Source organism: Cetorhinus maximus, chromosome 21 (genome assembly GCF_964194155.1).
Source record: "Cetorhinus maximus chromosome 21, sCetMax3.hap1.1, whole genome shotgun sequence".
NCBI classification, from domain to species: domain Eukaryota; kingdom Metazoa; phylum Chordata; class Chondrichthyes; order Lamniformes; family Cetorhinidae; genus Cetorhinus; species Cetorhinus maximus.
The window spans coordinates 61,248,431-61,273,597 of record NC_135899.1 but is presented as its reverse complement, the minus strand read 5'-3'; the positions used below and the strand labels follow the sequence as shown (position 1 = coordinate 61,273,597).

Below are 25,167 nucleotides of genomic sequence, written 5' to 3'. Positions count from 1 at the left end.
TTCAGTTTTTGTTTGATTTCCAGCATCCACAGTATTTTGCTTTTATTTCGACTGGTTCAGGATATTGTGTGTCACCTTGTCTGGGTTTCTTAAAATCTGCATGTCTTACTGTTGCCTTAACGAAAGTGTAACTGGGAGCCAGATTAAGTATAGGGGATTTTTAAGATATCATAGCAGTAATTTGTAGATTATATACGTTTAAAATCATTAATAAATATTTAATCTATTTTGGAAAAACCTAGAAGACTTGGTGGTCTTATTACTACTGAATTCAAAGCACTCTTGAAATTTATACAAATCAAAAACAAGCTGTGGCAGTTGTTTTAAGTTTCCTTTTGGGATTTCAACAACTCGGCACTTACCATCAGCTGTGCCATAACAAGACAATACGTACCAAATGGTATAATTTGGAAGGGGAAGGTACAGGAACAGATAGCTGGGGTGTACATGCACATACCTTTAAAAGGCAGAATAAATTGAGAAAACTTTATAAAAAGACTTAAAAGAGGCAGAGAGAACAAGAAGATAGTTATGCCAAAGTTAACATAATGGTTAGATCCTAGCTGAATTAGTGTCCAATTCTGGCCATCATACTTTAGGGAAGCTGTTTAGGCCTTAGTGAGGGTGCACCTTTACTAAAATGATACCAGTTATGAGAATTCAATTAATTTGGAGACCAGTGAAATTGTTGTTACTCTTCAGAAAGATCATGGGGAGATTGGATGGCAGTTCAAAACTTTTGAGTTTATAGTGGCAGAAGTTCATTGTTTAAGGAGAAAGGGATTTAAAAGGTAACAGACAAGGGACAATGAGGGAAAAAATATACATCCACTTATGATCTGGAATGCCTGCCTGAAAGGGTAGTGGAAGCAGATTCAATACTTTTAATGGATACATTTGTAAGATTATGGGGAACAGAGAAGGGTGAGATGAATTAGATATCACTCACAGAAGGGCCAACAAAGTATTGCTATGCTCTAACTGGTGTCAGCACCCTCAACTAGGGGGTGAGGCAGCTAGGGGGAAAAAGTCAACCACTACCCCATTACTACAGTGTAAGAAAGGACAAATGAGCTATAATCCTTTGTTTTTCATCTCATTAACAATTTACTTGCTAAGTGCTAGAAAAGCTCAGGTCTGGCAACATCTGTGGAGGGTAACATAACTCTTCAGAAGAGTCATTCTGTACATGAAACATAACGTCTACTCTCAAACATGAAAAAGACATCGTCAGGCAAGGTACCAGAGAAAATAAACAGCCATTTGTTGTGGAACTATTCACAGCTCAATAATTTCCAAGCGACAGCAATAAATTGTGTCTAATTTTATGTATTAATTTTATATACCCTTGCAATTGTGCAGCTGTCACAATTTAGGCATCAAAAATTATTACCCATAGGCTCAGGAAAGTATAAAGTCCTAGATCCAATCCTTTGATAATCTCATCTAGATACAGCACCATCAACTCCAGATTCATTAAAATTTGACAATTCCCAATAGATAAGAGCTAGAGGACTTCCAAGCAGCTGCTAGAGGAATTTTTAACCCTTTTCCTTTACAGATGTTTGTTTTCCATTTTGATTAGATTTTTACATTAAAGCTTCCTTAGACCATTAACATCTAGAACAGATGGCCCTTTTAGCCTCAGCACCATATGACTAGGAAAGCTAATCCAGCAAGCATGGATTATTGAATCAGCAATGATCTACCACTAGGTCCCCACAACAATTGCTGTCCTTTATTTTAGCAATTGTAGAAGTCAACAGCAGTGCTCTAGTACTCCCTTTTTAAAAAATTAAACCTAAAAATCATACTGGACATTTAGTGCACATCATACCCACTGGATAACCAAGAATCAGAATAGGTTTCTTCATCAAGCAGTAATTTTGCCTGAAGGAGGAACATGTAATTCAAACTTGTATTTATAATGATGATTTATTAGACCAACCCTACAGAAGAAATTATAGTCCAATTTGAACAGCCCCTTTCTCCCCATAGCAGGACATTTGCTCTAGGTTTAGAACTAAACACTATTCATTCATGAGAACCTTGATCAGTAGACCAAGGTATTAGGAGGCTTCACAGCTTGATCTATCCAAGGTAACTAGCATATGGGTGTTTAGGCCCCAATATCCTTAGTAGATCAGTAGTTTTATAAGGCCAGAGAGCAGTTAATTTTTGCTCTTCACAGGTACCAGCAGCATTTTCTGCTTTATATCAAAATTTCAATGTGTAGCTCCAGGCCTTGCTCCATTTTTCATAACTGGCATGAGATGGAACATTGGCCCTTAGAAGGCAAGGTGACCTGAAAAGCAATGAGGACTTTTCTTGATTAATTTAGTAAATGTAAAAAAAAAACAGCAAGTTGAGTCAAAATCAATTTTATTCAGTATAGAACAGTGAATTTGTATCAGTTCTCCAGGCATTGAACGTCCCAGGTTCTCCTTCATCCATGACCCTAAGAAGAAAAAAAAAAAAATTAAGTCTGTTGTCAGGATTTGTTCATCTGTCCACCACCTTCATGCAGACATGATTTGCCTGTTATAGAAGAATCACCTAATATGCCGACATTGCAGGGTTACGGTATTTTTATTATACCTCTTGCTGTAAAAGGTAAGTGGCCTGGGTATGTGTTCATTAATAAATCCACTTCAGCCAACAACTGCCTTGGTGTTTCAGACAGAGCAAATGAGCACTATAGGCATTTATTCTCAACTGGATGCTGTCACAGCTTTCTACTATGACCTGAAATTTGCTAAGAGCACTTCTTAGCCAACATTAAGCAGCATCCCCAGGCTGTTTTAGAAACTCAATTATTGCTACAATAGAGATGGTAGCTAATATTCAGGGTCCCTTAAAACGAGCAAGCACAACTCAAAAATAAAGGCTTATAGTTTAAAATACTTACATTCATAACTTGTCAGATCAGCAGTTTACACAACTCTAGTGCCACATGATTCCACTCAAGATAACCCAATTTAATATCCACCCAGCTACTCTAAATGTTGGTACTTTCAAATCTGCAATTTGGTAGTATAAATTGTGAATGCAAGGATGAGAGTAAAACTCAAGATTAAACTGTATAAAACAGAACTAGAAGACCTACATGTTCAGAAATATCCTTGAAGACATCCATTCATGTCCTTCAACTTTGGCACAATTCTTTATGTGCACCCATCATCCCATTTTGAGACTTCTGGTGACTGACCAGATGTGAAACATTCTGGTTGTCACATTTCACAGGAGCTGCAAATGAAACCAAAAATCAATTTAGTAAACATTAACCTTAGATGAACCACCCAACTCATGTTTCCCAGCTGAACAGGCAACTTAGCTGAAAATATTTCAGGCATATTCAGATGGTAAATTTGTGTATTGTTTATTTGTATGTCTGAGAAAGCAGTTACAGTTCAACGTAGAGGTTGACTATCTATTCAATGGCTTCAGCCAACAGTCTAAATGGTTGTAACACCACCAGGAACAGGGCAGTTCAGTATATGGGCAATGATCTGACTTGGATGGCTAGAGTCCCAATTTGAGGATGGGCCAGGGTTGCTCCAGTGGGACATGAACAGCTCAAATTGTGCTGATCTAATACTAAATCACACCAAGTAAATGGAAATGGAAGACTAATGTCTGTCTGGAGGAGATCTAACTAGATACCACTTTTTGGGGTGGGGTGGGGGGTCACTTGGTTAAGGACCATGAAAAATTTGTAGCTCAAATATTATCTTAATGAGGTCAAGTGGGTAACAGCAAGAAACATGGAAACGGCATGATAAAATGTTAATTACTCAAAAGCCGATTTTTACTTTATCTTCCAGGAAAATGATTCATCCTAAATGCTTCAGGTGTACACTGTGTAAAACTGGTAATAAATAGCCACTTACTTGTATCTTTAATGCATCGACAGTTTTTCAACATGCATCAAGCTCTTTCCATGCCTAAAGAAAATACATCAAGTTAGTAAGTACTCATAGCTCCTATATACAGCAATTCTGAACTGCTTTACAACATCCCAATCAGGTTACATCACAAAATCTTGCCATGCAAATCCATCCCAGATGTAGATCTGGAATAGAAAGGCTGACTGAACCCCCAACAGCCTCAGTGGTGCTAACTTGTAACATTTTAACGGGGACAGAATGGAGAAGTTGAAGGCAAGAGCTAAGGGCATGTAAGATCCATCCAAACTGAAATGTTTGTGGTTAAGCCAGAAAAATACAGTATACTTTTACTGACTAGTCTGGCAGCCCTACAGAAAAAAAATGCAAAACAAGCATTTGTGCTTTAAGCCAAGCTTTGCCTAGGCTAGTACAGCATTGTGCAAAATAGTCTTAGCATAGAGAAGGTTAAACAAATTTAAGATTAATAATTCTAAAGCTTTGGACAGGCCAATTAAAGTTGACCAAGCTGGCACAAAAATGCCTAATCAGGCATGTGTGCATATAAGGGAATTTATGCCCACATCTTAGAACACATGATTCTAACCTGTTTTGCAACACTGAAAGAACATACACCACATATCCCTATTATGTTCTGGCATCACTCTTCTGAACAGGGACTTCCTAGTCAAAAATTGGAGCCAAATTGCACTGGAAAAGCAGTCATGTACAAGAGAATTTAGATGGAATACAGTGCAGACACTTTGCTACCAAGTTTCAGATCCCACTTGCAAGTTCAGTGAAACAAGATGAAATAGATCACCATTTCAGCTCCAGGGACAAGCCACTGATGGCATTTACACAAGAAAAAAGCATTTAATTGCTCACTCTATAGATTACTAAAACTTGACATAATAGGCCGGTATACTCCCCAGAAATGGAATATGAAAGTAAGCATTACAGGTTCAAGACCTGCAGCAAGAGTTCATCTTGCAGTCAGACCTGTGGAACAAGCTGCAGTTTACACAGATTTAAAAAGGAATTGTCAAAATCCCAGCATTGCAGCAGGGCAAAGAACCTTAAAATGGTTGAGGACCTGAACAAAGTCAGGTCCTGCACCATGATTTTCACATCTCTTCCACCCCAGGTCTAAACAAAATTTACAGCTTATTTCATCCAAAGCAGTCGAACAACTAAGCACTCGCCAGCAAGACCAATGTTCTAATATGTTGACCTTAGTGTTCTCCTCCCTAGGCAATTTTGAGTGTATGGAGATTTCACCACTGTCATATCCAATACTGATGGCGAATCATTTGTCTTGATAAGAAAACACAAGTCATCTTATTTTTCTCAATTGATTACCAAGTTTCATTTGCTGATGAATTAATAAAGATCAATTTAGCTGAAGGAAGCCCAAAGCAACATGATTCTGCTATGGCCCATTTCCATTATATTTATGCAAAGCGAACTTTTACTGCTGCCAGTCAGAAGCCTGACTAGGCAAACAAATGGGCATTAAGACAAAGCCTGGTGTAAGGATTTAGTTTCTATCAAAATACCGAAGGATTCCATTGTACTTCATTTTTCATCCGATTGCCAGATACACTTGAAATAGGTGTCCAGTTGGAAGTGTATCACATTTATACTATTAATCTTCACATGTAAAAGTCAGTTTCTTACGTCTGCTGTATCGATCTCTGATAATTATATCTTCCTACACTTAAGCAGGTGCACAAGGTTTGGTCTTAGGGATATCAGGTCAAGTAACTCAATGGCCATGGTTAAATGGTAGTTACAGTCATTACAAAGCTGGTTTAGTAAAAGTAAAAACTAAGTAATTCCTCTATACTCCAGACAGTACCAAAATTACAGTAGACAAACCAAATTACAATAAATCGCCGTGCAACAGTTATATGCATTCGAGGGAGTAGGGAGTCTGATAAAGGTCCATCAAGAGCAAGCAGGATTAAGTGAAAGCATTTCTAATCCCCACCACAATCCCCAAAATCCAAGTAGGCATACCAAGTTACCATTTCATTTTATACAATGCAGACAATTGTCCCAACATTGAATGCCACTTAGTTTGGCAAATATAACCTATGGTGCTAAATAGCCTATAGTACATTTATTCTCAATATATAGATATATAGATAGATTGTGCTGCTTTATAGGTGTTCTTGGCAAAGCTTGAAAGTGCAGTGTATATAAAGACAAGTTAAAAAAACTAAACTACAACCTTCCTATTCACAGTCTAAGTCGCATAACAGCTTTTTTTGAACTCAAAAAAGGTACAAGACAGAAGGCGCATCTACCCATTGTTGACAATTCACAGGTGCCACAGAAGTCTTAATGTCGTGACGCAGCAGTATTCAAAAACTGCACATACTAGCTGTACATCATTTGGGCCATTATACACCACTGATACCAACATCCACCAGTAACAGCCCAACCATATAAAGTGCTGCACTGTAATTCCACTGTCAGAAAGGTGATGCCTGAACCATTTTACTCATCTTTAAGAAATTCTGAAAGACATTTTTGTTAACAAGTTATTGTACATACCTGTATGCAGTCTTTATTGCGTACCGCAGAACAAGCAGGAATACTATTCTCCAGGTCTTACTGCCCAATCCCATTTGCAGTACTACAGATCCTCAATGCAATGTATTGCAGACAAGCTGACTGTATTTATTCACTGTAGAGCGGCATTACTTGCAAGGGTGCAGCACAATTGGCTGCCAGCCGCCGCTTGCTGGCTTGTAACTCAGATGCGTTGCCATGTAACCTGAGAATCTGAAACTGTTATAACTGCCACTGAAGAATACTGGGGAAGACAAGTTATTTCAATTTGTGCCCAGGTTTAGTGGGCATTGCAAAATCAGCACCTACATGCTTAAAACGGCAACCTCTAAACCTTTTATATGCGTTCAGATTAGCCAATACCATAAACCAAATTCATAGATATGTAAAAAATGTTTAAATAAAGGAGCCCTTCACTTAGGTCAAGAGATGGTGGGCTGGCTAATTAGCTTCAAAACAGAAGTATTTTTAAAAATGTAAGGATTCTGTGAAGTAATAACTGTGGGCAGCTCACAGTATTTTGATATTTAAAAAGATATATGATGGGCATTTCAAAAATGGTTCAAGCACTGCTTGCGCAGCCTAAAGTACTGGTAAGATCCCCAAACTGGTGCACCAATTTAAAAAAGTTCACAAAAGCCTCTAGCTACAAATACCACCACAAAACTGAAGTCTACCAAGCTCGCTTTCAGATTTTGAAAAGGTGGAACCTTGGTTATCACCTCCAGCTGAATATGCCAAAGCTACTTGAATTATTGTGGAACCCATGTTCAAATGCAGCAATTCTGCCAAGGGAATGGCAATAAAATTATTGCAAGCTTGCAAAGAATACCAAACAGCAAACCAGAGCAGTTGCTTATTCAAACCCCCACAAGCTCACCTCAAATAATTTAAGTTGCACACTTATTTTGCCAGAAAGCAAATTTTTCTACATTTGCAAATTCAATGGACAAATACTAGATTCCATATAGCAAAGTAGTGTTTGAACAAAAATTATATTGAATGTCAGGTGAAAATTAAGCCTAGCTCAAATCATTAAGGCAATCAGCACTTAACCAGGTTTTAAAACCCACCATCCCAGAATTTAGAATATCTGATCTTGGATTGCAATACTTACTCTGATTTTAAACTTTAATTTAAGAATGATTGTGAATTGCCCTCTCATTGGAAAACAGCATCTATGGGCACACAAGACCATGTAAAAAAAAAAGGGGGGGGGAATTTGCTACCTTCAAACACCCGACCCTCCCCGTAGCCCCCACACAAATAAGTTTTAACACTTACCATTATCACAATGCTAATTCAGCAATTAATTGTTGGCACTGCATGCTACTGCTTGGTTTCCAGTTACCCATTGAAGCTGTTCAGCTTCTCTAGGCAGAAGATACAGAAGTCATGTTCTGGTAGTCCAGGTATGCTGATGCAAATTCATTCCTACTGGGCACATCTGCATCTCCCATATCTTGCTACTGGTTTCCAATTAGATTTTCCAATCAGCCAGTCCCATTCAGGAATGCAAATTAGGACCAAAACTCAATTCAAAAACTCGAGGTGAAACCTTCACAAGTTATTGGTTGGGGCCCCAAGCTGGATCAGGTTTAGAGAGCTTTGTGGACCATTAACTGTAGATCTTTCAAGGATTATCTTTCAAATATGAAGTTCATTTAGAACTTAAAAACAGGCAACTGTTCTGGAGTTCTGTCACCTTTTACAGTCCCAGTTTTACATCAAAACAGCCTGGTAAAACTTGAAAGACCCTATACAGAGAAGTTACTTAAAAAGAATTTCTGATTCCCAAGTCCAGATAAGACTCCGTGAATATTGCTTTAGTGTTGACGTCGATGCAATAAACCAAGCACTAAATACTGTGATTCTACACAAGTAGATAGTACTCCTTGGTATGTTAACTACATGCTGGGTACATGTTTTTTTGCATGCTTTGCTGCATTGACTACGCCCCATCAAAACACCATTTCCATTACTATTGCTCAATTTGCAGAATATTGCAATTTAGAACTGGGATACTGCCACCCCAGGTTTTTTGCTGTGAATCTGACAAGACTCAATGCATTAGTTTACAGGCCTACCACTTGAAAGTTCATATATCTGGGATGAGGAGGAATCTGTTTTTACTACAGCTAACGGCTGCCACACAATATCAGTGGTACTTCAAGGCAGACGACTAATGCCATTTTGTAGCAAGCAACATAGGAACTTCAATCGTCACTGAACAGTGTTGCGTAGATTTGTTGTATTGCAAAACAAAGTTTTAATAGACTTGAACTTACAGCAACAGGTGGAATAGTTTTACACTGCCACTTTGCCCACCAAGACTGAAATTCAGTAGTTTGAAAATAGATCACTTAAATCAAGTGGGACATATTTTGGTATTGCATGCATTCTGGAAAAATACTGCAATTTGAGTTGAAGGTGAACGTTTTAAATATATAAAAGTCTCTAAATTGATGTTCAGAAGTGCATACATCACCAGTGAGGCCCAACAGTTCAGCTCTAACCAGATGTGGCACTCTAGTGCCGATACACAAATCAAAGAGATAAAGCACAGCATATAGCTGTTAAACTGACTACATTCACAAAGCTTTAGTCTCCTTCCAAATCCAAGGGAAGTGGTAACAAAAATATTATCCATTGCAAATCTAAAGGCAAAAAAATGCAGTACATCCCTGCACTATGGGCCAAGTCCAGCAGCAAATGGCTCAATGTTTAAATGCACCAAGTACTGAGCCAGGGATCATGAATCTCAAATCCAATGCCTAGGCTGTGCCAACCGTCAACAACAGGGCATTGTAAGGGGGTTCAGCATCCATGGGCTGGCAAAGGAAAGTTGTCAGCCAGGGCTCCTGACTATCTAATAACCCTTAATTGTGCAGGTGAAACCAGGCTTGACTCCAAGATTAAACAACTTCACCACAATCTAGGTTCACATGCAAGTCACTTGGAATGATGCACAGGGCACTGCTGGTAACCATAGATCCTCAGCACGAGTCATCTTCAGACGAGAAAGTTGCAATAAGTTGAGAAGAGAGCAAGGAGAAGGAAGAAACAAATTTGAAATAAAAGTGCGCTTTGCATTAATCAGTCAAAACACATTTAACATCTTTTGAAGTACTAGCTATATAACCTTCCCTCTCTTCCCAATACCTATTTTGGAACGTGCTCCAAGTTAATTGGAATCTGCGAAAGTCAGTAACATTGTCAGTGAACTTCATTCCCACCCCAGCATAGACTGGATTTGTCTGCAGACTCAGACTGCCACAAAGACTTCTGGGAAGAAAAGAAAACTTACAAAATACAATGTTAAAACAGTCCAGCCTGTATCCAAAACTCAAACCACAAAAACAAGAATCATTTTGAAAGCAAAATAAAGCTTCCATTTAACAAAATCCAATTAGGTGGCAATTCAGATATAAATGAGACCAGACTTTTCAAAGTTTTAAAGAAAAAAAAAAGCAGGAAGTCTTTTTACAAGACCTAGTTTCCCATTGTGTACAGAATTGAGACACTAGTTGTGTATTTTGGCCAGCTTCAATTTAAATCAGAATAAGTGCCAAATCTCAGGCCAAAAAATTGATACAACTTAAGATATACACAAGCATGACGACTGCCAGTTTTGTGTTCAGTGCACTCCATTTCCATTGAATTCTTACCTTATTGCAATCAACAACTCTGATAAGTGATACACAAGAGTTTGCAGAAGTTAGTAAATGCAACACTTGGTCTCACTTAAGGAAGCAGACAAGTTGCCACAACTATGCTGCGACTTTGCTTGTGGTTAAAAACAAATCATTTCAAATCATGAACACTATGAATGGGTTTTAATTTAAAAAGACGCACCAAAATACAGAATGCCACCATTTCAAAACAGGCATTTAGCCTACACAATTTAACATGCTTCTAGAACAATTCAGAACAAAAAATACATGGAGCATACTTTCTAAAGATTTAATGGCACTTCAGCGTACAGTCGAAGTACTGGGAAAAGATGCCTATTTGCACTATCACTGTTGTTTGACATAATTCAACATTCACAATGTGCCAGCGTGACTTGTTACAGTTTACAAAGTTTTGTCAATACACAAATCTAAATAGGCATAAAATGCAACTTTGCCACCAACTAAAAACGCAAGAATGAAGAGTTCGTGTCTAAATGAAAGACTATATCTGGAATGCACTAAAGGACTATGAATTCTAAAATCTAGGCTTCTTTCCGCCTGCTTCATATTCTTCTCTCCCTCTACTAAAACTAGGCCCAGTAGGCCCCATAGGACGGGGGGGTTGAGCATTCATTGGACCTGGGGCTCCCTGTCCAAAGCGGTCATTACGCTATTGGAAGAGATTTAAAGTTCATCATACATGGTAGCATTCAATGTCCATATAAGTTGCACGTGACAAATTGAGTAAAATGTGTAACATTTAGGTCAGGGAAGACATCCGCAGTCAATGTTCGTCGATTACAACCAGGAATGGGGCGATCCACAGGTACCAGGCACATAAAAAGAAAAAAAGAGGGCAAGTTGTTCATTAGTTTACTGACCGGTACATGGAGGAATCCAAGGTGGGTATAATCCTCCCATGACTTGTGATAACTTAAGAACAGTGGCTATTCTGCTTGTAGTGCAAGCAAACCACCATTACCAACACAGGAATGCATTCAAATGTCTGATATGGATCTATAGATACCTTTATGTTACAATTACCATCTCCACATCATGTAGTTTGTCAGAGATGCAGAGCTTTAACACTTCAAGTTAAATAGCCTCTGCCCTTAATGGAAGTCACAAGTAACTGACTTATTCCCACCCACCATTTCCCCATTTAATGCAATCTGACTAATGAGCCAGTATTGTAGTACATGTTCTGTGGAGTTCAAAGAAATAATCATCAGCCGCTGGATACAATAGTTTTGTCAGAACAAAACTTTAAGCAACTTCCACCACTAAAGCATGGTGGGCCAAGAATAAGTTTTCCACCTCTTATTGGAAAGTCAATCTTTGAAAGTGGTTTACTTTTAGAGTATGTTAGTTTAAAATAATTAGTAGAAACTTGACTACACTGAAATATCCTATTCTAGTAGGCAAACTAAAATTTACAATTAGAGTACAGCACAAGTACTACAACACTGGATCAGCATTACCATTCAAGTTTAACTGGGTAAAATGTATACTTCTGCAAAACATTACACCCATTAAGTGCATGAAAATTAACAGGACATTTTCCTCAATTTTCAGTTTAAAATGCCTAACTCATTACCACTTGCACAATACACCTCAAAGTTGAGGGTGGGCAAGTGGGTTTGCCATGACCAATGGCACACTGCTGTGCTAAGGGAGGGCACTCAATCCCTCCCTCACTTCACTCCAAGGAGCAACTTTCATTGTGGCTCATTTGTCAGCCCAAATAAGGCTGACAAATACTGTCACAAGAGGATTTTAAAGCAAGTCTCAAAAGTATTAACATGGTAGCACTGGTTAGCTAGTCAAATTCTGATTATCCCATTCAGAATCTCAAGAACACTTCAGGATCTGTGTTTTTTTTAAAATAAAACTTTAATCTAGCGATTGTTAAGGATAACAAAGCAACTTGTTTTCACCTCCCTCCCCTCTTGCCACCTAAAAGGTTTTCCAAACAGTAAACAGAATTTCAAATTAACCACATCTTTGCACTGTACTGGACCCAACAGAAGATTGTAGAGAAAGATTAGATAGCTAGTTGAACAGCTCGACTAGCACAGGTGCAATGGGACAACCAGCTCTCGTGCTGTAATATGCAAGACTATGCAGCTGCCCATCTCAATTGGAAGGATATCTGCAATTTAGAATAGAGTTACTGTAATTACAATACTGCCTCACTTATTTTGATGAAAACACTGCTTATTGTAAATATATGAACACTGTTCCAGGTTTAGTTGATACTAGCAGCTACAAATGCCAGCCTTGGGTAAGGAAACTGGAATTTTACTTCAATTTCCTATAGAACAGAAACCTAACTTGTGAATGGGTTTGACTAGCATCAAACAATCAAACCTATCTGTATCGTTGCAAACATTTTTAGTACTTTCAATCTCTGAAGTACCCATTGACTACAATCAGAAGTGATTCTAGAGTTTCAATCTTGATATAGATGCAAGTAGTCCAGTTGTTGCCAACCCCATAGTTTGGGGAAGTTAAGATTAACCCATCAATTTTTTCCTATAAATCCAACCTGCCTCTCAGCATGCCTGTCCAAGCACAAACTGTCACCTGCACTGAGATGGCAAATAAAACATGTCATTTTGGCTGGCAAACCAGGTTAGATAAGCAAGTAGTTATTACAACAGTTTGACAACATGCAATTTTGCAAATTGTTGCAGTATATGCACGTTCTTTATCATTTCACTGGAGCACTTATAAACTTGTGACGACTATATTGTAACAAGTGTTGACACAACTAGACTTCAGGAGTGATATGACAGACCGACCACAAGTGATCAGATGGAAAGACGTAAAACGTCTGATTAGTCTCAGTATCTGCAATGACTATCAGATTGACATGTCACAACGAACTGCTTAAACTGAATCCTGCTACACAGTCCAGACTGAAATGCTTTTGCTTCCTATGGCAGCCTTTATCAAGCTGCCTCTGCAGTTTGCCATTTTGTACTTGTTCCAATAACGACAATTCTGCTGAAAGTTTCCCCACCCAATGGTCCTTTAGCTCAAGCTTTTACAAATCACTGTACACTATTGTTACAGTTCTCTCCTCCAGCCCCCCTCCTTCATACCAGTCAACCACATTCATTTCACTTTACAACCAAACCACACATCCAAGCATTCACTCCTAACCACAGTACACTTTACCCCTGCTATGTCGGTGGTGTTTCCACTGCTGCCCATCATCTGTCCAGTCATTGCACTTGGTCCTCCAGGGCTGTTCATTGCACTGTGACCTTCATAACCCATCGCTGCCATTGGTGGGAAGCTTTGGTTTGTAGCAGCATACTGTTCTGAAATTTAAAATCATGTATTAAAGCTTGTGAGTAAGGCAGTGAAGGCAATGATGGAACAGGCATGTGATTTGCTTGAACTTCCTGGTCTGCATCAAAACAAGCACTGGAATAGATAACCAGTCTGCAATAAGAAAGCTGCTCAGCAATAGATATGCCCTTGTGTTTATATACATCTAGCTAATCAAAGCATTTTACACGCATCACCTCACTTAGCTGGAAAATCTGCTGAATGGCAGACATCAGGTTAACAGGCCCTCATGATCATCAAGTCAATCAAAATTATATAACAAGTTGCAGTGTGAAGAAATGCATGACATAACCTCATATTGGACAGATATGAAAGTTACCAACAAACTTTCATCCAAATACTTCCCCTATAAACCTCTAAAGCAGTATTTAAGAGACAGGTGTCATGGAGCTTTTAATGCATATAACATTTTGGAAAATATTTTGAAAGAAAAATAGAGGCTTAGTCTGTGGGTGTCTTAATTGGATTAAAGTCAACTAGTCTGGGTGCTTTGATATGTACTAGTTTTGAGATGTAAACAGGAGGTAGAGTGCATTTGCATTTTTTGAAGAGAGTATTCAAGGAGTGGGCTGAAAACTGACACCTCCCTAGCAGCTATGTTTATACTGCTAATAAAATTACTACGAAAGGGGTTTTATTGTTAGAGATGTTTAGTTCAGAGGTTGTTGATACAATGAGAATTAACATTCAAATCAGTGGTGGCAAGTACAACTTCAGCAGTTATTAGGCGTGCAGAGCAGAGGCAATGTAAGATCAAGTGAAAAGAACCTCATTTTGAAATCATACAGTGAAAATGCTTTGCCTGCTGTCTGGTTAAGTCTATGGGTTGCTGTTGCCTTAATGGAGATTATTTTGGGATAAGTTATGATAGTAATTTGTAGCCATGTGTATATGTATGTTTCATTTAGTTTAATGTAAAACCTCGAGAATTAGTGGCCTGATTCCTGAATTTAGAGTTGCATCTCAAACATAACACTTAAAAATTATAGGTTATGATAGTTATTCATGGTTTAAGATACTCATAAACCCAAGAGCGAAATTATTTGCCTCTTACCTGCCATTCCTCCAGCCATGCGCATTTCACGCTCTCTCTGAAGAGAAATAAAATTCAACAATGAATAGCAGTGCAAACATTCAACATGTCAGTTTGAATTAATAGTTCAACATGAGCAGCTGACAAAATCAAGTTCAATCCCCAATCTGACATCAGGACATTTGAGGGCTGTCCCAAGAGTTGATGCCAACTATTGCAGAAAAGAGAATTAAAAAAAAACAATGGTTAGGTAATATAAGCAACTGTAAATCTTTCTCCGAACACCATAAAACTAGTTTCAGATGACTATTCATGATAAACACCCACAAAATTGTACCGAATTAAAAAAAATGAAAGCCATCCAGAACATCTGTCCAAAACTATCAATTGAGAGATATGTCCCATTTTAGCTATTTTATGAATGGACACACATTAGGCATGGAGAGACAGTTCTTGAAAATTGAGTGGATTGCAAAAGGGCTCCCCTTGTGAAATTAGGCACTGTCAACAGTATGCAGTGACCAACTTAGCTACCCAATCATAATGGATTATCAAAAAATGCAGCATGCAATTGAGTGGAGGATAATTAAATATTTAATATAATATATAAATATCAGATGGTACTAGAAGGGGAAAATGGATTAATGCACTCCTTAGTAGCAGCCCACAGGATATTTAACAGCAAAAGATCTGCAAATTTAGCATCCACATGAAGACTCACCATCACTTTGGTGTTCAGACATGACCAGTTACTCCAGTTGCTACTTAATCACTAAACACCTGAAAATTAAGTTCCTCTTCTAATCAGCTCCCATAATGAAACACATCCCCCTCCACCCCCATCAATTTAAGATCAATAAGAAGATCCTGGAAAACATGAACCATTTTTCATATTTAAGGAGCCTCCTCACAAAGGCAGACAAATGACAAATATCAACATCACTTCTAATGTGCCAGCTCAGTTTTTGGTTGACTTAAGTGTATTTGGGGACCACGATCTCAAACCAGAAACCAAGATCACGGTTTACTGTACAGTAGTGTCTCCTCCCACTTCATTTCCCTTTGCTTCAGAGGTTTGGACGACCTACAGCAGGCTACTGACTTACTGGAAAAGTACACCTGCTGCGCCTTCACAATATCCTCCAGATCCAGTGGCAGAAAAGGTGGTTCAACAGCAGCATCCTCTCCCAAGTCAACTTGCCCAGCTAATCACTCAAAATCAGCTTTGCTAAATAGGACATGTCATTCAAGATTCTACAAGTGGAGATTGCAGAACTCAATACCAAACACTAAGTAACTACTGTTGGGTTCTACTGGAACTTGGGCACGGCAGTGGACTCCCAGGAGGATAGCAACAACACTGGGGATCTCCTCAAAGCATCTAAGAAGTCATACATACCCAAGTCCCTGGCTTATGAATGACCAAAATGGAGAAGCTTCAGTTGGGAAGGCATTGAACCCAGAGGCACTTCACTGGTAATGTGCAGAGGTGTCAAAGGGAGTGCACAAACCTCCAAGCAACCCATCTATCCAATGCCTCAAGCACCACCTGCCATGAATATGGCAGAGTCTGCACATTAGACTTACCAGACATTTCAGAACCCATCGAACTGGAGTGGAAGCAAGTCATCCTCAATTCCAGGGACTGCCAAAGAAGATTCTACAAGTGGAGATTGCAGAACTCTACTGCCCATCACTTCAAGGGCCCGAGAGCGCAGACTGGATAAGCACAAATAACTGTAGTGTGTCATTTAATAAAAACTCACTGGATCCATGTATCCCATTCGGAAGTTCTCCTCCCTCTGGCGCCTCATCATTTCCTCCTTTTCCCGCTGCCGCATCAGCATTTCCTCCTCCCTTCTACGGCGCTCTTCTTCTTGCCTAGTAGATTTAGTTGAAAAGAGTTAATTTGATAGTTTATAAAGAAACTTGGAAAATTTCAATGACAGGACAGTAATCCAAGCTAAACAGCAGCTGGCAGCAAGATATCAATGACTTCAGAAGTAGATCTCACAAATTTCAAAATTAACTAAGCAGTATCACAATTCCATATGAAACCACAGGCATTCAAATAGAACTCTTACCTTAACTCTAATTGCTTACGCTTCTGAACCTCTTGGCTGTGAAGCTCCTCCATGCGACGAAGCTCTTCTTGGCGTCGCATAAGATCTGCATAAAAGTTTACAAGTTTCTTGAAACCTTAAACTAAAAATCCATTAACCTGCATTGATGAAGCACTGAGCAGCAAATTATATTGTACATTCACACCACAATATAATGCGTTCAGCACACTTGTGCTGTTCACCAACTGTTTTCCCCGCCACACCCGATTTCCCCACCCTTGGCAAACAGTAGGAAATGTAGGATCAGCAAGTCAAGAACTCAGGATCGCTTCCTAACAGTAAGATAGGACTCCTAACAGGAAATTCTTACAAAGTCTGTCTAATTGCAAGCTAATAACCTGCTATATTTCCAACAGGGTGTCATCTGCTTAATTAATATGAATCAATGTTTAATTTACCTCACTTATGCACAGTTAGCTTGTGGTATCAGAAATATCATGTTTCATTTTAATACCATGATTAAACTCAGGTTGTAGCATTATTTAATGATTTCCTCCTACCAACTTACCCTGCCTCAGCAGCATTGCTTGGTGCTCATGATATGCATCTTCCATTTCATTTTCCAGCTTATCTCTGGCCTCTCTCATGTTCTTTTCCACTTGATCCCTTTGTTGTTTTTCCATTTCATCAAGAGACTTCCATCGTTGGGAATACTCAAACTCAAATGTTCCATGCTGGGCAAAACGAGGCGGATGTTCCCTTTCCCTACAGAATAAGTATATGGTTCATTAACATACAACATTTATCAATATTCAATTGAATCATAATTCATTCTATTTGCCATAGATTCTGAAGTCTCAATTCACAGTAAATTATTCATGCAGATCTGCAAACTGGGGAATTATGATCAATTTCCACTGCAAATCAGCTTTAGACTTGAATACCAGTTCTAAGCCAATTACAAAGATCAATCGCTTATAAATTGCCCCACACTGAAAAGCAAAATAATAATAAAACTCACTTTTGATACATTGGATTCCTCTGAGCAAGCTTCTCTGGAAGGCCGTCCTCATCATCATATTGTTCCATTGGCTCCACAATTACAGGCCTTGGAGACCTACAAGACAAATCAGCTTTTAATGAGAAAAATGAACAACCCAACTTGCCACCTCTTGCAATATGTACCTACAGGAGACTCAGCTACCAACTGGTACAAAACACAGTCAAACCATTCCAGTGTAACAAAATCCAAAGCTTTCCAACAAAAATAAAAATATTTAAATACAACTACAGTGCATATTAAATATCACAAATTAATATTTGTTGCACAGGTACTACATGTATTTTTCTTTAAAAAGTTGTGGCTGTCAATGGTACAATAATTCTACTTAATTTGGGGAAGAATTCGATATGACCACACTTAATTTGAGACAAGACAAGGAATTTTACTTTAGGCTGAGTTACATTTTAGCTGCTTAACAAATCACTGACACAAGACAATATAAGAGAGACTATTGCTTACGCAGTTAAAAGGAATACTCCGTCGTTGCATCGCTCAAGAGCCTTTCTTGCAGCTGGCTTTGTTGCAAATTCAACTATGCCTTTGCCTGTTGATCTGCCACGATCATCTACTATCACAATAGCCCTCTCCACCTGACCAAACTGAGAAAAGGCTTCCTCAAGCAGTTCATTTGAGACATAGGGAGAGAGATTGCGAACAGTCAGAGCTGCAGAGTGTGTGGCAAAACGGATGCGAAGAGGCCGACCCCTCATGGGTGTATCGTCAAGTTCAGCTTTGGCTATTTCAGCCAAAGTTCTGCTTTCCTTTGAGAGAAAAGAAAAAGCATATGAAAACAGCTCATTCCACCCACTTGTTTTTGACAAGCAAATCTGTTTTTGTTCAACCAAAGGAAAGCCAATTCAACATATCGTCCAGCATTAAATTTAAACAGGAAAGTAGCTTTGGTACACTTAACAGGTTTATTTTAAAATAAAACGTTCTATTCTCTGAATAGAGAATTACTGAAAAGCATACAGAACCATAGGGTGACAGTAGGAAATCAAATAAGCTTAAAATAAAGGCAACTCACAGCCTGAAAGGGTTGTAGAGGCAGAAACCCTCAACTCATTTTAAAGGTGTCTGGATATGCAGCTGAAGTCAGACCAAGTGCTGGAAAATGGAGTGGCCTGTTTCTCAGCCAGCGCAGGCACGATGGGCAGAGTGGCCTCCTGTGCCGTAATTTCTTTTCTACATTTTCTAAATATCTGAAAAGCAGTGTGTAAGGACATGAGGGGGCAGGGGAGTGGCCATAGATACCATAGGCTGAATGGCCTCCTGTGCCGTCACAATTCTAAAGACGCTGATATGTGCATATTTTTCCCTTCCCACTCAAATTCCTGTCAAAGACAATTGAGGCAGGGGCACTGCCAGCTCCATGGTGGCAACGACAATCTTCTGCCATGAAAACTCCAAAAAGCCAAATTTGGACTCGGAATATTAACTCAGCAGGTCTGACAGCCTCCTTGGAGAGAGAAAAACAAAAGTTAACGTTTTGAGTCTGCATGGCTCTGAAGAAGGGCCATAAGGGCTCGAAACGTTAGCTTCGTTTCTCTCTCTCTCCACAGATGCGGTCAGACATTTCCGTTTCAGATTTCCAACATCCGCAGTGTTTTGCTCTTATCGACATATTAACTATTTCCCTCTCCACAGGCGCTGCCCGACCTGCTGAGTTTTCCCAAGCGCTTTCGTCTCAGATCCCAGGCACCGGCAGTATTTTGCCTTTAAGTGAATATTGTGCGGCAGGTTAGGAGAAGGCAGGCCAGGTGGATGTGGGGCATTGGCTACAGGTAATGGGGGGGGGGGGGGAGAAAAGAACGGCCGCGCTGCGCCCGATGTTAAGACAATGCTTGACAGGGCGGCGCGCGCTCATGTTGCGTGCACGCGCCGGGGGGTGGGGGGGGGGGAGAGAGAGAGAAAGAGAGTGGGCGAGGCGCGCACGTGCGCTCCCGAGTTCGGGGTCGCGCCGCGGCGGTTCCAACCCCGGCCGCTAGGGGAAGCCGCTCGCTCGACTCACCAGGCGGATGAAGCCGAATCCTTTGCCTTTGTTGATGAAAACCTCGCCGGGGTCGCCATATTTCTCGAAGAGGCGCTTGAAGTCGTCCTCGGTGATGTCGGCCGGCAGGTTGCCGACGAAGAGGCGGCAGCGCTGCGTGTAGGTCTTCTCGCCCGGCTTCCGGAGCAGCGAGAGCTGGGCCCGCAGCACCGCCTGCTCGCTCTCCAGCTCCTTGGCGTCGCGCTGCTGCTGCCCCCGGCTGCCCGGGCCCTCCGAGGCCCCGGCCGCACTCCCTTGCGGCTGCGGCTGCTTACCCTCGCCGCCGCCGCCGCCCCGGCCCGCCTGAGAGGCCGCCGCCTCGCCGTTCTTCTTGTCCGGCTCCCCGGATTTCTGCGAGGCCTGCGATTTCTGAGGCGGGGTCTGCTGCGTTGCGGGCACCTGGTTGGGGGCCGAGGCCGCCGGCTGCTGTTTGAGGGCGTCGGCCGGGTTTCCCGCTCCGTTCGGACGGTTAGGAGCGTTATTGCGGTTGCCGCCACTGCCGCCTCCCCGGAACGGAGGGCTCATGCCGCCCCTCCTCTGAAATCCGGTACGGTTCCTGAAGCGATCCCGAGACATCTTATTCCTGGGGATTTGTTTTTGTTTTTTTTTCCCCCCGCTGTTGGGTTTTTCCTTTTGTCCCGGTTAAACCGACTGCAAAGGTCAACGTGGTGAAGTGCACAAAATGGCGCCGGGTGGGAGCTGGGGCGGGCGCTGTCGCTTTATATACCGCTCCGGCGTCCCGCCTCTCCGTCCAGCGGACTGGCTGGCTGTAGGAATCACATGACAAACTCTGACAACCGATTGGGCGTCACCAATGTCAATCAGCCAGACCGAACCGATAGTGGACAGGGAATGGCCAATCAGGTTCAACCAGTTTCCAGACAAAGGATTGCTTCTTCTGGAGGAGGGGGAGGGTTGAAACTCTGACAAGTGGCTCTGGTCTCTGAGAAATGGAGGTTCCTGCTTTTTTCTGGTTAAAATATAATACAATTTGATCCTCTATTTCCCTAATTCTCCAATTATAGCGTCGATTTTGGTTTTAAAGGCACTTTTTTGCCCCTACTGTCCTGTCTGGCAAATTATTCATCATTTTATTGTTTAAATAAATCCATACCAATTTAGTTCTAACATTTCTGTAAAAATACATTAATTTTTAACATATATTCTCGTATATTTTGCATCAAACAGAATAAATGGAAAGTTTATGGCAACCCAGAATCTTGCATAAGTGGAAAGCATCCCTTGACTCAACTTATAAAATGTTTCATATGTTAAATGGCCTTTTATTGCATTCATGTTATGTGTACTTTCAACCTATTTAAATTTATATTCTCCGGCCCTACTTTCTGGTTTCCATTATAAGATATTCAGGAGTTACTGATAATCATTTAACAATATTTTCTATACTTCATTAGCTTCTCCCTTAATGACCTTCTTTCGAGTCAGAACAACTTAAGTTTATCTAAGTTATCTAATCTTTCCTCATAGTTGATCTCCTTTATACTTGGGACTGGTCTTGTGGATCTTATGTAGCTTCAATAACGCATTTTTAATGTTGCAGATACAAAAACTGAATACATTATTTTAAGTGCAATCTCACAAACATTATGAGTTCTGGAGAATACCCTTCCTAACAACACTGTGGGTTTCCCTACACCACATGGACTGCAGCGTTCAAGAAAGCGGCGCACTGCCATCTTCTCAAGGACAATTAGGGATGCGCAAGAAATGCTGGCCTAGCCAGCGACGCCCACATCCCATGAAAGAATTTTTAAAAAAGACTGACTGTGTGTTCCAGCATTCTTAGTATCTTACAGCACCAGAAGGAGGCTGTTTGGGCCATTGTGTCTGTGCATGCTCTTTGAAAGAAGTATTCAATTAGCCCCATTTCCCTGCTCTTTCCCAATAGCCCTCCAATTTCCTTACCTTCCAGTATTTATGCTATTCAGTTTTGAAAGTTTCTATTAAATCTGTTTCCACTACCCTTTCTGGCAATGCATTCCAAATTGTAGAAACTTGCTGTGTAAGAAAACGTCTTTGTCCATGTTCTGGCTCTTTTGCCAACAACTTTAAATCTGCATTCTCTGGTTACCGAACTTTCAACCAGTGGAAACAGTTTCTCCTTATTTATGCTTTATGTTTATTTTACCACCATGCTAAACTTTGGGGATAGATTTGGGGACTGATCGAGCGGTTCAAAACTGGGCATCCATGAGGTACTGTGGACCATCAGCAGCAGCAGAATTGTATTTGACCACAATCCGTAACCTCATGGCCCAGGATACAAGAACACACGAAATAGGAGCAGAAGTAGACCAATTGGCCTATTGAGCCCGCTCTGCCATTCAATATGATCATGGCTGATCTTGGGCTTCAATTCCATTTTCCCACCATCTCCCCATATCCCTTAATTCCCTGAGACTAAAAATCTGTCTATCCCAGCCTTAAATGTATTCAACAATGTAGCATTCACAACCCCCTGGGGTACAGAATTCCAAAAACTCGCAACACTGTCAATGAAGTAATTTCTCTTCATCTCAGTCCTAAATGATTTGTTACTTATCCTGAGACAGTGCCCCCACTTTCTGGACTCTCCAACTCATAGCCCCCATATTATCCACTCTACCATTATCATCAAGCCGGGGGATCGACCCTGGTTTCATAAAGAGTGCAGGAGGGCATGCCAGGAGCAGCGCCAGGCATACCTAAAAATCGGGTGTCAACCTGGTGAAGCTGCAACAACATAGGATTACTTGCATGCCAAACAACAGAAGCAGCATGCAATAGATAGAGCTATGCGATCTCACAACCAACAGATCAGAACTAAGCTCTGCAGTCCTGCCACATCCAGCCACGAATGGTGGTGGACAATGAGGACGAAGCTCTGTAATGCTGGGGAGCTCAGGAGGAGGCCAAGGTGGATCATCCACCCAGTACTTCTGGCTGAAGATTGTTGCAAATGCTTCAGCCTTGTCTTTGGCACTGATGAGCTGGGATCTCCCATCATTGAGGATGGGGATATTTGTGGAGCCTCCTCCAGTTAAGACCTGGACAATATTCAGGCTCTGGCTGATAAGTGGCAAGTAACATTTGCGCCACAAATGCCAGGCAATGACCATCTCCAACAAGAGAGAATCTAATTACCCCACTTGACATTCAATGGCATTTCAATTAATGGCAATTTATTCAATTACCATCGCTGAAACCCCTGCTGTCAACATCCTGGGGGTTACCATTGACTGGAAACTGAATTGGGCCAGCCACATAAATACTGTGGCTACAAGAGCAGGTCAGAGGCTTGGAATTCTGCGGCAAGTAACTCACCTCCTGATGCCCCAAAGCCTGTCCATCAACTACAAGGCACAAGTCAGGAGTGTGATGGAATACTCTCTACTTGCCTGGATGAATGCAGCTCCAACAACACTCAAGAAGCTTGACACCATCCAGGAGAGAGGAGCCCACTTGATTGGCACCCCATCCATCACTTTCAACATTCAATCCTTCCACCACTGATGCACCGTGGCAGCAGTGTGTACCATCTACAAGATGCACTGCAGCAACTCACCAAGATTCCTTCAACAAAACCTTCCAAACTTGTCAGGTCTACCACCTAGAAGGACAAGGGCAGCAGATGGATGGGGACACTACCATCTTTGAGTTCTCCGCCAAGTCACACACAATCCTGACTTGGAACTATATCGCCATTCCTTCACTGTCACTGGGTCAAATCCTGGAACTCCCTACCTAACAGCATTGTAGGTGTTCTTACAACTAATGGACCGCAGTGGTTCAAGAAGGCAGCTCACCACTGCCTTCTCAAGGGCAATTAGGGATGGGCAATAAATGCTGGTCTCGCCAGTGATGCCTGCATCCCATGAATGAATAAATAAAAAAAATACTGTCAAAATGTTTCATAATTTTAAACACCTCAATAAATATCTCCTTAACCTTCTTAGCTTCTCCAATCTCTCCACATATCTGATATTCTTATAAAAACAAAAAGCTACTGCGGATGCTGGAAATCCAAAACAAAAACAGAATTACCTGGAAAAACTCAGCAGGTCTGGCAGCATCGGTGGAGAAGAAAAGAGCTGACGTTTCGAGTCCTCATGACCCTTCAACAGAACTGAAGTATAGATAGGAGAGAGGTGAAATATAAGCTGGTTTAAGGTAGGGGGCGGGGTGAGAGAGAAGTTGAGGGTGGGGTAGTTGTGGGGACAAGCAAGCAGTGATAGGAGCAGATAATCAAGAGATGTCACAGACAAAAGGATCAAAGAGGTGTTGAAGGTGGTGATATTATCTAAGAAAAGTGCTAATTAAGAATGGATGGCAGGATATTCAAGGTACAGCTCTAGTGGGGGTGGGGTGGAAAGACTAACAAGGTATTAGTTATAGATTTAAAAATAATGGAAATAGGTGGGGAAAGAAGAATCTATATAATTTTTTTTTTTAAAAAGGGAGGGAGGGGGAAGAAACGGGATGGGGATAGGGGGAGGGGGAGTTTAAGATCTAAAGACTTTAGATCTTAAACTCCCCCTCCCCCTCCCCCCTTTTTAAAAAAAATTTATATAGATTCTTCTTTTCCCACCTATTTCCATTATTTTTAAATCTACAACTAATACCTTGTTAGTCTTTCCACCCCACCCCCACTAGAGCTGTACCTTGAGTATCCTGCCATCCATTCTTAATTAGCACTTTTCTTAGATAATATCACCACCTTCAACACCTCTTTGATCCTTTTGTCTGTGACATCTTTTGATTATCTGCTCCTATCACTGCTTGCTTGTCCCCACAACCACCCCACCCTCAACTTCTCTCTCCCCCCGCCCCCTACCTTAGACCAGCTTATATTTCACCTCTCTCCTATCTATACTTCAGTTCTGTTGAAGGCTCATGAGGACTCGAAACGTCAGCTCTTTTCTTCTCCACCGATGCTGCCAGACCTGCTGAGTTTTTCCAGGTAATTCTGTTTTGTTTATAAAGATTTCACATTGCTTCCTCTCTTTTGTTATCTCTATGTATATAAGGCCAAGGTTTGCTTTTTCAACAATATTAATTTGTCCTGCCACCTGCAAGTTTAGTGTATGTGTATTCCCAGGTCTCTCTTTTACTGTTCCCTTTTCAAATTTATTTTTCTTCATTCTTCCTTCAAAAATGCTTCACTGACTTGGATGAGAGGGCTGAGTGTAATCGATCAAGTTTGCAGATGATATAAAGCTTGGGAGGAAATTAAGCTGTGAGGAGGATGCAAAGAGGCTAGAAAGGATATAGAGCAGTTTAAGTAAGTGGGCAAGAATGTGGCAGATGGAATATAATGTGTGAGGTTATCCACCTTGGTAGGAAAACAGAAAAGCAAAATAATTTTAAAAGGTGGCGTAGCAGAAAGGTCCAGTACATTGAGGGTTAACCTGGGACTGAACACAGTACCGCCCACCAGCAATGTAAGAAGGCACCTGACCCAGAGCTTAGGGCAGCACTGTA

General features: G+C 40.8%; 1 protein-coding gene across 2 annotated transcripts; it reads right to left on the bottom strand.

The window, feature by feature from the left end:
* Positions 1 to 2,365: 2,365 nt before the first annotated feature.
* sfpq (splicing factor proline/glutamine-rich) lies at positions 2,366 to 20,400 on the bottom strand. Of its 2 annotated transcripts, XR_013580027.1 has the most exons (11): positions 19,669 to 20,400; positions 18,117 to 18,418; positions 17,616 to 17,711; positions 17,163 to 17,359; positions 16,616 to 16,700; positions 16,298 to 16,412; positions 14,553 to 14,589; positions 13,322 to 13,467; positions 3,891 to 3,944; positions 3,107 to 3,246; positions 2,366 to 2,458 (listed from the first exon to the last, which is right to left on the bottom strand). XR_013580027.1 is itself a non-coding variant. In XM_078566977.1 (9 exons), exons 1-9 carry the CDS (start codon positions 20,260 to 20,262, stop codon positions 10,674 to 10,676), a joined length of 1,707 nt encoding a protein of 568 aa, XP_078423103.1. In that variant the 5' UTR covers positions 20,263 to 20,400; the 3' UTR covers positions 10,284 to 10,673. The 2 variants fall into 2 exon arrangements, 1 of the variants encoding a protein (XP_078423103.1); XM_078566977.1 differs by lacking the exons at positions 2,366 to 2,458; positions 3,107 to 3,246; positions 3,891 to 3,944 and adding an exon at positions 10,284 to 10,808.
* Positions 20,401 to 25,167: the final 4,767 nt, after the last annotated feature.

Bases quoted from the DNA above. Each gene is read 5' to 3' on its own strand.
- sfpq (XM_078566977.1), bottom strand. From the start codon at position 20,262: ATGTCTCGGGATCGCTTCAGGAACCGTACCGGATTTCAGAGGAGGGGC. The intron at 18,419-19,668 runs GTGAGTCGAGCG...TTTCTCTCAAAG, and splicing joins GATTCGGCTTCATCCGCCTG to GAAAGCAGAACTTTGGCTGA. The intron at 13,468-14,552 runs GTAAGAGGCAAA...TTTAAATTTCAG, and splicing joins CATGGCTGGAGGAATGGCAG to AACAGTATGCTGCTACAAAC.